The 12,549-nt window shown below is 41.8% G+C and overlaps 2 protein-coding genes across 3 annotated transcripts; both read left to right on the top strand.

Moving 5' to 3' along the window:
- The first annotated feature begins 1,014 nt into the window (after window positions 1–1,014).
- Window positions 1,015–3,441, top strand: LOC115633647. Its single transcript, XM_030531088.1, has one exon. The coding sequence runs from the start codon at window positions 1,079–1,081 to the stop codon at window positions 3,221–3,223; it is 2,145 nt and encodes a 714-aa protein (XP_030386948.1). The 5' UTR covers window positions 1,015–1,078; the 3' UTR covers window positions 3,224–3,441.
- Window positions 3,442–3,522: 81 nt separating this feature from the next.
- LOC115625340 lies at window positions 3,523–8,168 on the top strand. Of its 2 annotated transcripts, none has more exons than XM_030520368.1 (3): window positions 3,523–4,984; window positions 5,045–5,258; window positions 5,313–8,168. In XM_030520368.1, exon 3 carries the CDS (start codon window positions 5,877–5,879, stop codon window positions 7,929–7,931), a length of 2,055 nt encoding a protein of 684 aa, XP_030376228.1. In that variant the 5' UTR covers window positions 3,523–4,984; window positions 5,045–5,258; window positions 5,313–5,876; the 3' UTR covers window positions 7,932–8,168. The 2 variants fall into 2 exon arrangements, with proteins under 2 accessions (XP_030376228.1, XP_030376237.1); XM_030520377.1 differs by having other exon boundaries at window positions 5,038–5,258.
- Window positions 8,169–12,549: the final 4,381 nt, after the last annotated feature.

The following is a 12,549-nucleotide window of genomic DNA, read 5'->3' as shown; positions in this document are numbered from 1 at the left end:
AGAGGCAATTGAATGGAGGATGTGCTTAGCTAGCTTTTGCCGGGCACACGTGTGGGCGAGCTGTCATGTATTATTGTGTTTGTATGTACATGAAGAACTTTTAGAAATGTCGTGACGTCAGTCGAAAGTAAAGCTTTTTGAACTCAGCGTACATTGACGGGAAATGGAAATGGAAAAACTCACAAGAACTTTTAATAAATATAATTTACTTCGAGCAATACTTGAATGTATAGTAGTCTTGACATTTTTGTATGACTGCAGCTAAAGGGTTACAAACCCTATGTATCTAGCAGTAAGAGAAGGCGGACCCCATGTTAAGAGTATAATCACCGAGTAATATATGTTTATATTCATTTATATCTCTACTCATTATTGAATATAGCTGCTATAGGACTGACCAGAGGAAACAAAATCAAACTTAATCTTGTTTGTCTTTGTTCACAAAAATATCTTTGCTAATTTTGGTTTTTATACCCTGTACCCGTAGGGTAAAAAGAGTTAAAGTATATACTACATTCTTAATCAGCATGACGAGGGAAATCGATTTAGATATGTGCTTCCGTCAGTCCGTCTGGATGAACGTCTGGATTTCTGAAACAACTGACCACACATTAACAAAGCTTGGTGTGTAGACACCCTACTTCCTAGGCCGTACGAGCTTATTTAATTTTTTTGATTTCCCCCTACAGAATTTCGTCAATACTGTCTACATTTCAAACGCTTCATAAACCAAACTTTGCACGAATATTCTATATTGAAAAATCTACTTTTGTTTTCATCCAAATCAGCCAATCTTCAAACAAGTTATTAGCGAAATAATTTCCCTACAGCATTACGCCCACATTACGCGTTCGCTCCTGTTTAAATATTGTGTTTGAAGAATTTGTTCGGTCGACACAACAACTACCCCGATTTCCCAGTCAATGTTCCGATTTTAACATAATCATGGCACGTCTCGTGCATCCAAATTTCTAAATTTGCGCATGTTTGAATTCAAAACTCAGAAAAAAAGTAAAAAAAATTTTAAGTTAAAAAGCGAAACTCAAACAAACTCAATTCGAGGAAGGGCCTGAATAGAATGGTACGTCGAAAGAGCATGTTAAGCGGACTTGGATTGGCGAACCAGTTGTCTTTGAGTGCCTATCAGTATCAACACTTTCTGACGCATCCCCGCCAACGTACCACCTCCTCGGCCTGGTTTAATGCCACTACGTCGCGAAGCTTCGGCAGCAATGCCCCCCGATCCCCACTGGGCCCACGCACTGCTCAAGTCCACTGTTTACCTTCGATGCCCGAGTATTGGCACAGCATGTGCAACAAGCTGGTGGGTGCAATGCCACGTATGGCTGCGCCCCCAATGCCTGAGACTCCCAGCAAGAAGCTGACCCGCCTCCGACGTCAACTAATGAAGCAGCGCTCTCCCACTGCTACCAGCGGAGCAGACAACCAAAATATCAACTATGCCCAGACGCAGTACAAACTTAACGGCTGGCCTCAGTGGTGTAGACCATATATTGAACTGCCCAAGGACTATAGTATTGGTTTAGGCCCTGCTAGCCTCGAGAAGATGCGTGCTGGCGAATCCAAAATCTTTACCAACTCAAGGCATACGCTTACCAGCTCCAAGACATGTCACAGCCTGACCAGCACGCCTGCCAGCCAAGGGCGAACGCAGTTCCACTCTATGCCGTCGCAGCAGCAATCTCCACAAAAGCCACAACCACAGCAGCAAAAGCTGAAGCAGTGCAGCAGTAATATCAGCAATTTGAACTACAAGCCCTTCAATTTCGGTCTGTGTGCAAATAGTTTGATAGAATTTCGCGATGGCGGTGATGGGAGTTCCGATTCCGGTGAAATGAATGTGGTGCCACCCAAAGCCCAAGCCGAAAAAACACCAGAGCAGCAACAGCAGCAGGAAAAGCAAAAATTGTGCAAGCAATATGGATTCCAAGGCCCAATACCCACAAACTTTAGTCCAGTGAGCATCCTTAAAAAGCGCTCTTGCACCAACATACAGGAGGCATTTCGATACAAAGACTATGAATTCGGTGGTAGTTCCAGCAAAGGCAAGCGAGAACACCTCGAAGGACCGCAGGTAATATCGATTCTACGACACGCAGAGCAATACAGTCAAGCCAAAGATATGAGTACTACCAAATTAGAAAATGAATTTCCAAAGCGTCTATCGTCCAAGTCCAGTATCTTAACGACAAAGTCCAAGCCAGATGCTGCGCGGGAAAACCGGAAGAGAATACCTTCGCAGTCCCAAAGCATAGGATTAATTAAGGATGAATTAAATAGGGCTAGTGCCGCCAGCGGTCTGAAAACGCAGCCATCACAGAGTTCTTTGGGTGAACAAATTAAGAAAAAGGACAAAACACGCGAAGAAGTGGACATAGATGCTTTGCGAAGGATTTTACAGCCATTATCGAAGGAAGTCAAAATGAAGTTGATGCCAGAGAAGAGCGCATCAAAGCAACGAAAATTGAATCTCAGTGAGTTGCGTAAGGAGAACAAGGTGCAGGGCATTGAAAAAAGTCCTTTGTGGGACTCTATTATGCAGCTGGTGGTTCATATGTGTGCCGATGACGTAGAAAACGGTCCAAAGGAACAACCGCCTCAGACCAATGCCAGCGGCCATGGCACACGTCTCAGTGCTGGCTCCGGCGCAAACGTTGAGCGACGGACGAAACAATATTCTGTTTATTTGCTTGTCACCTCCGATGAGGAAGAGGATGATGATGAGGAACAGAAAGAGTTGCGAAACCGATCCGACCATGAGCACACGAAGAAAGATGTGAACGAACGTCAGACACTCTTAAAAGATCAAAGGACACGAGATTTCACCAACAACATCAAGGGATCCATTTCCAGTCATGCAGCCACGATGGAGACAAAAAATAAAAAGTACACAAGACGCCGTGTAGCCCGCAGTCAAACGAATGTGCTCAGTTCCAGTACTCCATTGCAGATCCGTCCACCCCTACACTGGCCGAAGACAGACTTCTCAAAGACGTCCAAGTCCAAGCTCTCAAATGTGCGACCCACTTCTTATGTGTCCTGTAAGGGGCAGAAAAGGCGCGCAATTGATTCTAATTTAGCGAGCTGTTTCAGTTTGAATAGAGCCTGCAGTAATCTGTTAACACCAGAGCTATCGCGCCGGAGCTATACCCACACACCGACTCGATCAACAATGATGTCACACAGCGTCAGTCGTCACTAACCCAAAAATCCTAGCCCACAATTTTAGCAGGGTCTTGTATTTTACATCGATGGTAGATGCACATCATGGAAAGAGCCAATGCTATGGGCACTGTCTTTGATCTGCAATTATTGTCGATGGAGAGGATCATCTGATGTTATTTTATATTGAGTTCTAGTTGTTTTTCAACAGTATTCTTTTCAGAAATAAAAGCCCATTTGGGTAGAACTTGGCACTCATTTATCTTGTATTTAGATTGTAAATCCAAATGTATGTAGTATGTAGTTTGCCTTGTCGTAGTTGACTGACGGCTCAAATAAAATCATTTGGTGTGACCCAGCATCCAACATTATGTGATAAAATCGCTCCAATGCCGCTAATCTAAATGTACGCCCCGAATATATACGTGGGACACGCCAATGTCCCAAGATCGAGAGCTAGAGCCGACTGCCAAGGCGAAAGAAGAAGAGGTAGAAGATCAGTCAGTGAGCAATCATTGGCAAAGCAATGTAATAACGAAAGGCGGCATAAGTTTGTGGATTATCGCGGCAACCAGAGCATAAGTCCTTGTCACAGGTACACGCCCAATGAATCCAATTACATCACGGATCTGGCGGTCGATCCTTGCATCAATCGCAACGGGGCAGAACAACAGCCGGGGACACACCATATGAATACTATCCATACACTACTTTTATAAAGAATCCTATTGTAATTAAGAGCGATTGGGCCATGGAGAATTGCCCATCAAGTAGCAATCCTCCTCCTGGGGGCACTGCCTTCGCAAATGAGGACCAATATGCCGGATACTCCTGCAGCAATTTAACAACAGTAAGTCAGACTCAAAGCTGTCATGGTTATGGCACCGGAACAGAAAACACGTGCAGATGGAGGAATCCACAACCAGGTACTCCCTCTTGTTCTCATCAACACGATCGGGAGAACTATGCCGAATATCAGCATCCTAGAAAAAAGAAAAAGGAAATCATTGTCGAAGAATCCTACCCACTCTCAAGAGACCGATCACACACCAAGACGGCAAATAACTGCCATGTTAGGACTCCTATAGTTACAACGTCCGATACGAGACGTGATTATATTGCTAAGGATCAGCCCCAAAGAAACCATTACCAACGCAACAGGGAAGAGTACGTCCAGCCAAAGCATACGAAAAATTACGAATCACATTGTGCGTCCAACGACCATGCCATACGAAATCAGTCGTACATCTGCTACCCAACCCCCTATGAGCCCGATCACAACTACCCTCCAACACCAAGATCCCCTAGTTGTCAGCCCCCAAGGGAAACCTATACTCCAAGCTCGCATAAATTTAGCAGGCCGCCAAGCGAACGTGTACGAAGCAATAGGCCCCATTCAAGTGCCATGAGGAGCAGTGGAAAACGCCATCGTTGTGATCAAAATATAAGACCCGCCAAAAATGCTTGTCCGCGTGCTTCAACTGAGACCGTTGCGGATTGCCCCAGTACTGGATGTCGTCGCAAGAACGCCCCTACCACAGATGTTGATGCTCAGAATGCGCTTCGCACTCTTTGCGAGCATTGTAATGCGAATTCGCCGACCCACAATAACAAGACCTGTCCTGTGTGCAATATATGCCAACTTTTGAGAATGTTGCCGCAAGCGCAGGGCTCCGGGAGTTGCATGCCCATTCAGTATCCTAACCGAAGGATGGCTGGGAATAACACGAAAAGGAAATGCGTTCCAGCTGGTGCGAGGAATATGAATCCCAGACCGGAGTCAAAGGGTTCAGTTACATATGTAAGTACAAATCTGATATCAGTTGATTATGATTCTGTGTGTTCTAAGGATAGCCAGTAGAATCCGAAAAGTCCACGCACAAATAATTGGCGCTCTAAGTCCAAATCGAGATTTTCCCAAGGCGGAACGGGTGCGAAACAGGGAGATAATCGTATTAGGGGAGGTGCAAAATCACTTCAGAAACCTAAAGGTGGGGTGGCGACTAATCGATATAAGGCAATGCAATACAAGATGAAGAGCTGCCTGGTTGTGGTTAGGTCGGACGAAACAGTATGTAAGTGGAGAAGTAAGTTGCATTTTCGACACAAGTAACTATCACAATTCTTAGCCGAGCTCACCGATCGTGGGGATAGTGAGGATGATATGCCACGTTGTTCCAAAGACAGAAGGGTTCCGTTCTTTAGGAACGCACTTGCAAGAGCCAATTTTGTGAAGCAACATCAACAGGAATGTTATCGTTGGTCCTTTTTAAAACCACACTATTCACAAGCCAACACTCACAATCCTACCACCCTGAGGCCTAGTGCCACATTTGTAGTTCCTTCCGAGTATGAGTTACTGAAACAATTCAAGAGCTGTGCAGCCAACGACCTTGATTGGTCAAATGTTGAGCAGAGAGATCATACTGATGGCGAGTGCCCCCATCACTATAATTTGCAGCAAAATCATTTACATTTTAGCGGACATAACGGACACCCCATGGGATGCAATTCTGGCTGGAACTGGCGAAAATTCTTGCCATACTCCAACTATTTCAGGAGCCATTGGCCGTGCAGCTACAGAAAGCCAACACAACTTCCCATGAACGCTGGCTTTTCGACAGCCTAAAGCCTCGCACTCAATAATATACGAAATCTATCAAAACTGAATAAGCAATTTTTAAAACTTCATTATGAAAAGTTTTGGAATCAACAAAATTATAAACCACTATCGAAACTTTGATCAGCGAAGAGGGGGTGGCAAGGAGAACAAGCCAGCGAAAGAAGACTATGAAAGCGACAGTATGCCAGATGAGTGCCCACATCGCGATGCGGCAGTGGTGCCAACAATAAGTCCAGACTCACAGGGTACTGGCTCCTCGTCTGAGGATAAAGAGACCTCCCAAGATCAAAATGCGTCCCAAAAAAACGGTGAAAGTATTTATGTACTCCGGAATTGTAATCAGTGTAACGATTACTCGATCAAACGCTGCGACAAAGGCTTCTGCCCAAAGAAAACGGACGCCCTGCCATCCCAACCACCGACAGTACCATCGGCCATCATAAACGCCATTCTAAAGCGAAGTGCCAGGGAGAAAAAACGGAAGAGAAAGCATAAATATTCCGAAAGAAATCCAGGAGGTAGGCAGAGCGATGCGTGCCAACTGTGTGGACGGCAATTCAATTGTGACTCCCAAGAGGGTTTTGATGGGGTTTGTGACTATTGTGCGACAAAAATAAGAGGGGCCCTAGATAACTTTTATGAGCAGAAGGTTAGCCAGGGGGACCAGGATTGCAATGGACAGCAGCAGTTCAATGTAATTGTTCTTCAGGACGAGAACGCAAGCTTAATCGAACATTTGACTTGTGCTCTGAGCAAAAACAATAATGATCTCTCGAGAACAAACAGTGGCTATAGCAACAAACAGAGATGCGATCAAATACTTGAAATGGCCAATGAGAGAATGTGCCGCTCATCTCAGCCAGATGCCAATCAGGCGAGAAGGTCAAGCAGCTACAGTCGATGGGATGGCTCCAACCGCAGCATAAATCGTCTGAGTTGCCAGCAAAGATCCTGTAGCCAGGACAAGCGATACGATTACGGCAGTCGTCGCAATAGTCGCCATGAACTTAGAGCTAAAAGCTCGTGTGATTTGCAGAACTGTCTGCACAAAACTCTGCCTTCGGATGTGCAGAACGATGATGTGTGCTGTTGTGATTGTCCACGATGCCGAAAAGATGCTCAGGCCGGACTTAAACTATCCGCTCTTATTGCAGAGGCGCTCGAAATATTTATAAATGCGTCGAAAGCGCCCAAAAAAAAGAAGGCTAGAGTGAAAGCGGTGAGCGATGGGGAAGGATCATCAAAGAGCGGTTCGAAACCAGCTTCAAAATCCGGATCAAAGGCGGCATCGAGAAATGCATCGAAGGCAGCATCTAAAGTTGGTTCTGGTATTTTGAACTCCGGCTCCAAAGTCTCTTCCAGGGGCATTTCCAAGATAGCATCAAGAGTCTCACAAGTTAGCTCCTTGGGTAGCCGCACCAAATTGAGAAGACGCTCGAAACGGCTTAGTACAAAGGCGCCAACTCCGAAAAAGGAGGCGATGTCTGGGTCCGGTCCTTGTTGCTGCCATGGCTTGGGCAATGCCTTCGGCAATTTATTAAATCGTCAAAACGCGTTCGTCTTACCATACGACATGGGTGTTATGGGTTCCGCGAGTCCTGCTGCAAAGCCCGGACGTAGTGCTGGAGACGGAATCGGACAATTTGGCAGTCACATCGAAACACGGCCCATCAATTCAAGGCACAAACGTTGCTTTGAATGTCCGTGCGATAATAAGAATAAGGCAAGCAACGCTCGTCCAGCTGCCTTAGATATCGGAAGTCCAGGACCACTCAATCGTTTCTCTTCAAGTGAGCGCTCCGTAACGGCTTACAAGGAACCCAAGCATAGCAAAAAGGGCAAAGGACGTAAGTCTGGGGGTCAAGTGCAAAATCAAAAGTCCAAAACCAGTACCCCCGTATTTAAGGGACTTCGTCCCATTGCACACTATAGACCCGGCATGCTTAACCTGCCGATAGCCGCCCTCAAGGTGGGCAACTGTATCGGACGTAGTGTCGTTCGGACGGCTGCTGGCATAACCCTGCATCAGAAGCCCTGCGAGTTCGTGGATGTGGCGGATCGGCTGTCAATGCATTGGAATCGCTATCCCTCGGCGCATAATAGATGTAGAAGGAATTTTTCTTGAGAGCAGGCTAGCAAGGATTGTTGTGCCCAGCAAAAGAGTATAAGAGTTCAGCGCGTGCTCTCAGAAATTACGCATTAAATAGCCCAGATTACAATCTCGACCATATAATGCATAATTTCGCTCAGTCGCAAAGTGGTTTATAGTTTTAGTCTAAATTGCAACTGGATTATTCTCACATTTCTTCCAAGCATTTGCACTAAATTCTAATAAATTAGCATCCAAATTTTAAACCACCAATCGACTGAACTCTGCATTTTAATCTGCACAGAGTAAGTATTGTATTTTTGAGTTGCAGTTCCGGCAATAGCGGAAGCCGATCCATTTATTTCCGGCCAATCATTAGACTGGCCCATGGCGGTGCAACTCAAAAAAAAAAGAAAAAGATAAAAAAGAAGATAAAAATCAAATCAATAAAAGTAAAAGCAGATCACAATGTAGTGTAGCTCTGACGACCATCTAATTACCGAATGTCCCGTTGGGTTGGACTGCCAATGGAAAACGTTAATTGCTTTCAGGACTATGCACTTTTCTCACTCACGGGCGTGCTCCTTCTCGTTCCCGTTCAGCAGGATATCCCTTTCCTTGTTTTTGTTGTGTGCCAACATTTGTTGTTTTCTTTCTTCAATTCTCGCCGCCCCTGCTGTGCCTACGGCTGTTCCTGTTCCTTCCTGTCGCATCCTTCCTGCTGTGCGTGTTATTTTATTTTCTACAAAGAACGCGCCTTCTGTTCGTTTCTGCTTATTATCAGGACTATGGGTTTGTTTTGTTTTCTTAGTGTCTTCACGCGTTGCATTTTACAGGATATGTTGTCAAAAATATATCATTGCTGAGAATGTAATTTAAAGGCCGTTTGTCTACCAGCTGGACCATCTTTTTATACCCTGTACCCAAAGGGTACAAGGGTATATTAGTTTTGTGCGAGTGCACATGGAACACACAGAAGGAGGCTTGGTAGACCCCACAAAGTATATATATTCTTGATCAGCATGACAAGCCGAGTCGATATAGCCATGTCCGTCTGTCCGTCTGTCCGTCTGTCTGTCCGTCTGTCCGTCTGTCCGTCTGTCCGTCTGTCTGTCTGTCTGTATGAACGCAAGGATCTCCGAAAGTATAAGAGCTAGAATAACCAAACTTGGTATACAGATTCTCCTGAGACCGAGAAAGGACGAGTTTGTTCATTTTTTCTGATCCACCCCCCCACTCCCCCCCTATTACTGATTTTCTATAACTCCCGTAATTCTTGGAATTTTCAACTCAAATTTGGTAGTCACATTAGGTTAGTTATTATATAACCGTATACCAAGTCTCATTATGATAGAATGATCGGAAAGTTATAGCCATATAACCAGGCCCAATGCACACATACATACATATGTACAAGTACACAAACACGCATAAGGCACGATTCTGATGTAAATGTAAATGTATGTATGCATGCATGGAATATTTTATATTTAATTTAGTTAATTAATTAAATTAATTTAGTTAATTAATTAAATTAATTTAGGTAATTAATTAAATTTAATTAATTAATTAATTTAATTACTTTTTTGTGGGGTGGTACAGGGTATTTAAGAGTTGAGCCTGCTCGACTTTAGCATTCCTTTCTTGTTTAACTTCTAGAGTAGAAGAAGTTTAGTCGAATGTTTTAAAATAGATGATTTTCTTTTCCATCAAACTGGAATATGATTGAGGCTTGGTCCTCGCAGTGCAAAAATTCAATATTTTGTCGTAAAATACAAAAATTTGTTAATTGGGTTTCCAAGTTTCAGTTGAAAAGAGGTTTTATGACGATGAGAAGTTAAGAAAATGTTGTTGGTGGTCATAAATATTATATGTACTATATACTATCTAGTGATAACGTTAGCAAGCTGATTAAAAAGGATATGCGTAGAATATTTAATTTAAAAAAAAAACGTCTTAAATTTTTTCTATATTTTTGAATGTTCCAGAATTATCAATTATCTTTCAAAGCAAACCAAATGTGGATGAACTATACACATTACAACATACTATTTAATTCTCGGGAACACTAAAAAAGCTTTGTGGATGTGCAATTGTCCAATTCATTTGAAAACGCCGCAATTAAGATTTATTAAATGAAAGCGGAACGGGAATCCAATATGTTACGCTGGTGTGGCTTGTTTTTGTGTTTTCCGATGATGCTGTGATTAATGCGGGTTTCGTGTATATCTTCATGGACACAGTTATGTTGTGGATGCAGATTGTATATATGTACATACTTTATTTTTGTAGCCATAAACTCGTAAATGCTGTGGAAAGATAATGGAAGCTAAGAGGATGGGAGATTGCGACCTTTGGGACTTAAGCTGTAAGATCTCAGATCTTTGTGTTGAAATAGATTTTAGGTGCTGATGATAGCGCTGTGATAAAAAGTCAATCTCAAGTCATTAAATGTTCTCTTCAGATTTTACTATTGAGTTATGGGTGTATTAGCCACTCTCTTCTTAAGATATAAAGCCAGTATGTTTGAGTTGCTGAGTGAAATATTTTATCCAGACCTTTTATTTATAGCGCGATCTATAGCTATATAGAGGCCTTAAGTCAGGTTTGTTTCGAATTCCATAGAAATATAATTTGCAATTTGACAATTATGAAGATAACATACAAGCCCTTCTTAGCAGATGTGGCTTCTACGTATTATTGAACTCTCTTTCAGTTCTCCATATTGAGTCTTAGCTGAATGATTAGCTTAAAGGGGTTGCTTTTTATAACCTTCGACAAGCAGCATGTAAGTTGCCGTTTCAAAAATAGATCTGTTTTAGAGCTAAGCGCCGAATAAGTTCCGTTTTGGAAATATGTAAAGAGAAGAGATATGTTTCAATTTTATGAAAGTCTTCCCTGAAATGTTGAAAACTTTATGACTGACATGTCGCACAATCTGTTTATTGATTTATAGTCTTGGAAAGTACCAATAAAATATTCCACACACTGCAGTCGGAAACCCTATAGCCGGTAAACAGAAATAAAAACACGATCGTAAAACTCATTTTCCGTATATTTTCGTGCACTTTAAACGGCTGTTGAAAACGGCGCCTGGGCTGGGAGGGAAGGAGCGGTGTAGATCCAGAGTCAAACGCATCTCTGCGGCCATAAATCGTTTAGACTTAAGGCAGGGGCGGAAGGCAACATGCCCAACTAAAAATAAAAACTCACACATTTTCGTACTTATGATAACATTTGATTAGCAGGGAGAAGTGGAACGACGTACGCCCACAATTCACCAAATGTCTAATGGCAAGTCGTATCCTATTTTGGGAATAGTGTGTTTTCCGAAACACCCCTTGTGGAGGGATTTTCCTAAAGCAGCTGCAACAATAAAGGAATTATTGAAATTGGCTCTAGAGGAATTATTAGAATTGATAATGTACACTCAGAGAAGAACCATTTAGGCTACAATATGGTTGCCATTCTCTTATAATTTTTTAATTTTTTAAAATATTTTCTAACCTAAGTTAAGGTGTGAACAAAATTTTATTTTAAAAGTTGACCAAGAATTCATTTTTTTGTGATATTTACGAAACTATGGAATTTTTCTCAAGCTTTTATAAAAATATTATTTTTAAAATGTTTAGCATTTAATTATGAACCTAATAGTGCCATATCAGAAAAAAATTTCTTTTATTTCTTGTTTAAAAAAAATGAGGGGTTTGTTTGAAAGTTGAGTAAATAATTTCGTTCGGCGACATTGAAAATAATTGTTCTCTCTAATTGTAGTAACTCTTAGTTTTCTAAAATCGAATTTTAAACATTATTGAAGGTTAAATATCTTTCATTTGATTGGAAAACATTTTAAAATTTCTTTTTCAAGATTTTAAAACCATCACAGTAGATTTTTGTACTTAAAATAATTTTTGTTTTTTTAAATAGCACAGTGTATTTTATTTAAAACTGTCCATCGCGGACAATCATTAAATTGGTTAAATAAACTTGACAATTTATTATTTCATTTAATATGAGGTTGTAATATCCCGCTAGTCCCTGGGGATGTACTTAAAAAATGAAATAAAATAAGTTTTTTAAATCGTATATACGAGTACTTGTTGTTATAATTATTTGTCTTCTATCTTTATTTAAGATTTAAGTCTTCAGTGTTGAGATTTATGGCTGAGATCGTGTTTAGAGAGCTTTTGGTTCGCAAAACGTTGCTGCAGACCGTTTCTAGAAAGCCTTATTTATCATAAAATATATACAATTTTGTCCGAGTGTAGGTTTTATAAAACGTGAAATAGAAACTAAGCTCACACAGATCCTACACATATACTTGTACATGTACATACGTGTATGAATCATTTTAATATTATTTTAAGCGAGAGTAGCGGCAACTTCCTTTTTGATTTGTGTAGGTATGTGCAGGTACAGGTATTGCATGAGCAACGTATCAGCAGTTCCCGTAAAGAAAAACGGCACGTAATTGAAAATAAACAAGTTGTGTAAATAGATAGTTGGAGAGAGACAGAGAGAGAGAGAGAGAGATAGAGGCAACGTGTAAAAACACATATTTCTGGGCAATCATAAAAATTAACGCACAGTCCATACAGAGTCACGTACCAACGACTCCGTGTACTCGTATGATGGCAAATAATGGGCAATGAGC

This window comes from Scaptodrosophila lebanonensis, unplaced genomic scaffold (genome assembly GCF_003285725.1).
Source record: "Scaptodrosophila lebanonensis strain 11010-0011.00,11010-0021.00 unplaced genomic scaffold, SlebRS2 tig00000001-arrow-pilon, whole genome shotgun sequence".
Lineage (NCBI taxonomy): Eukaryota > Metazoa > Arthropoda > Insecta > Diptera > Drosophilidae > Scaptodrosophila > Scaptodrosophila lebanonensis.
Note: the sequence above shows the minus strand (reverse complement) of the source record. Positions and strands in the feature narration are given on the sequence as shown.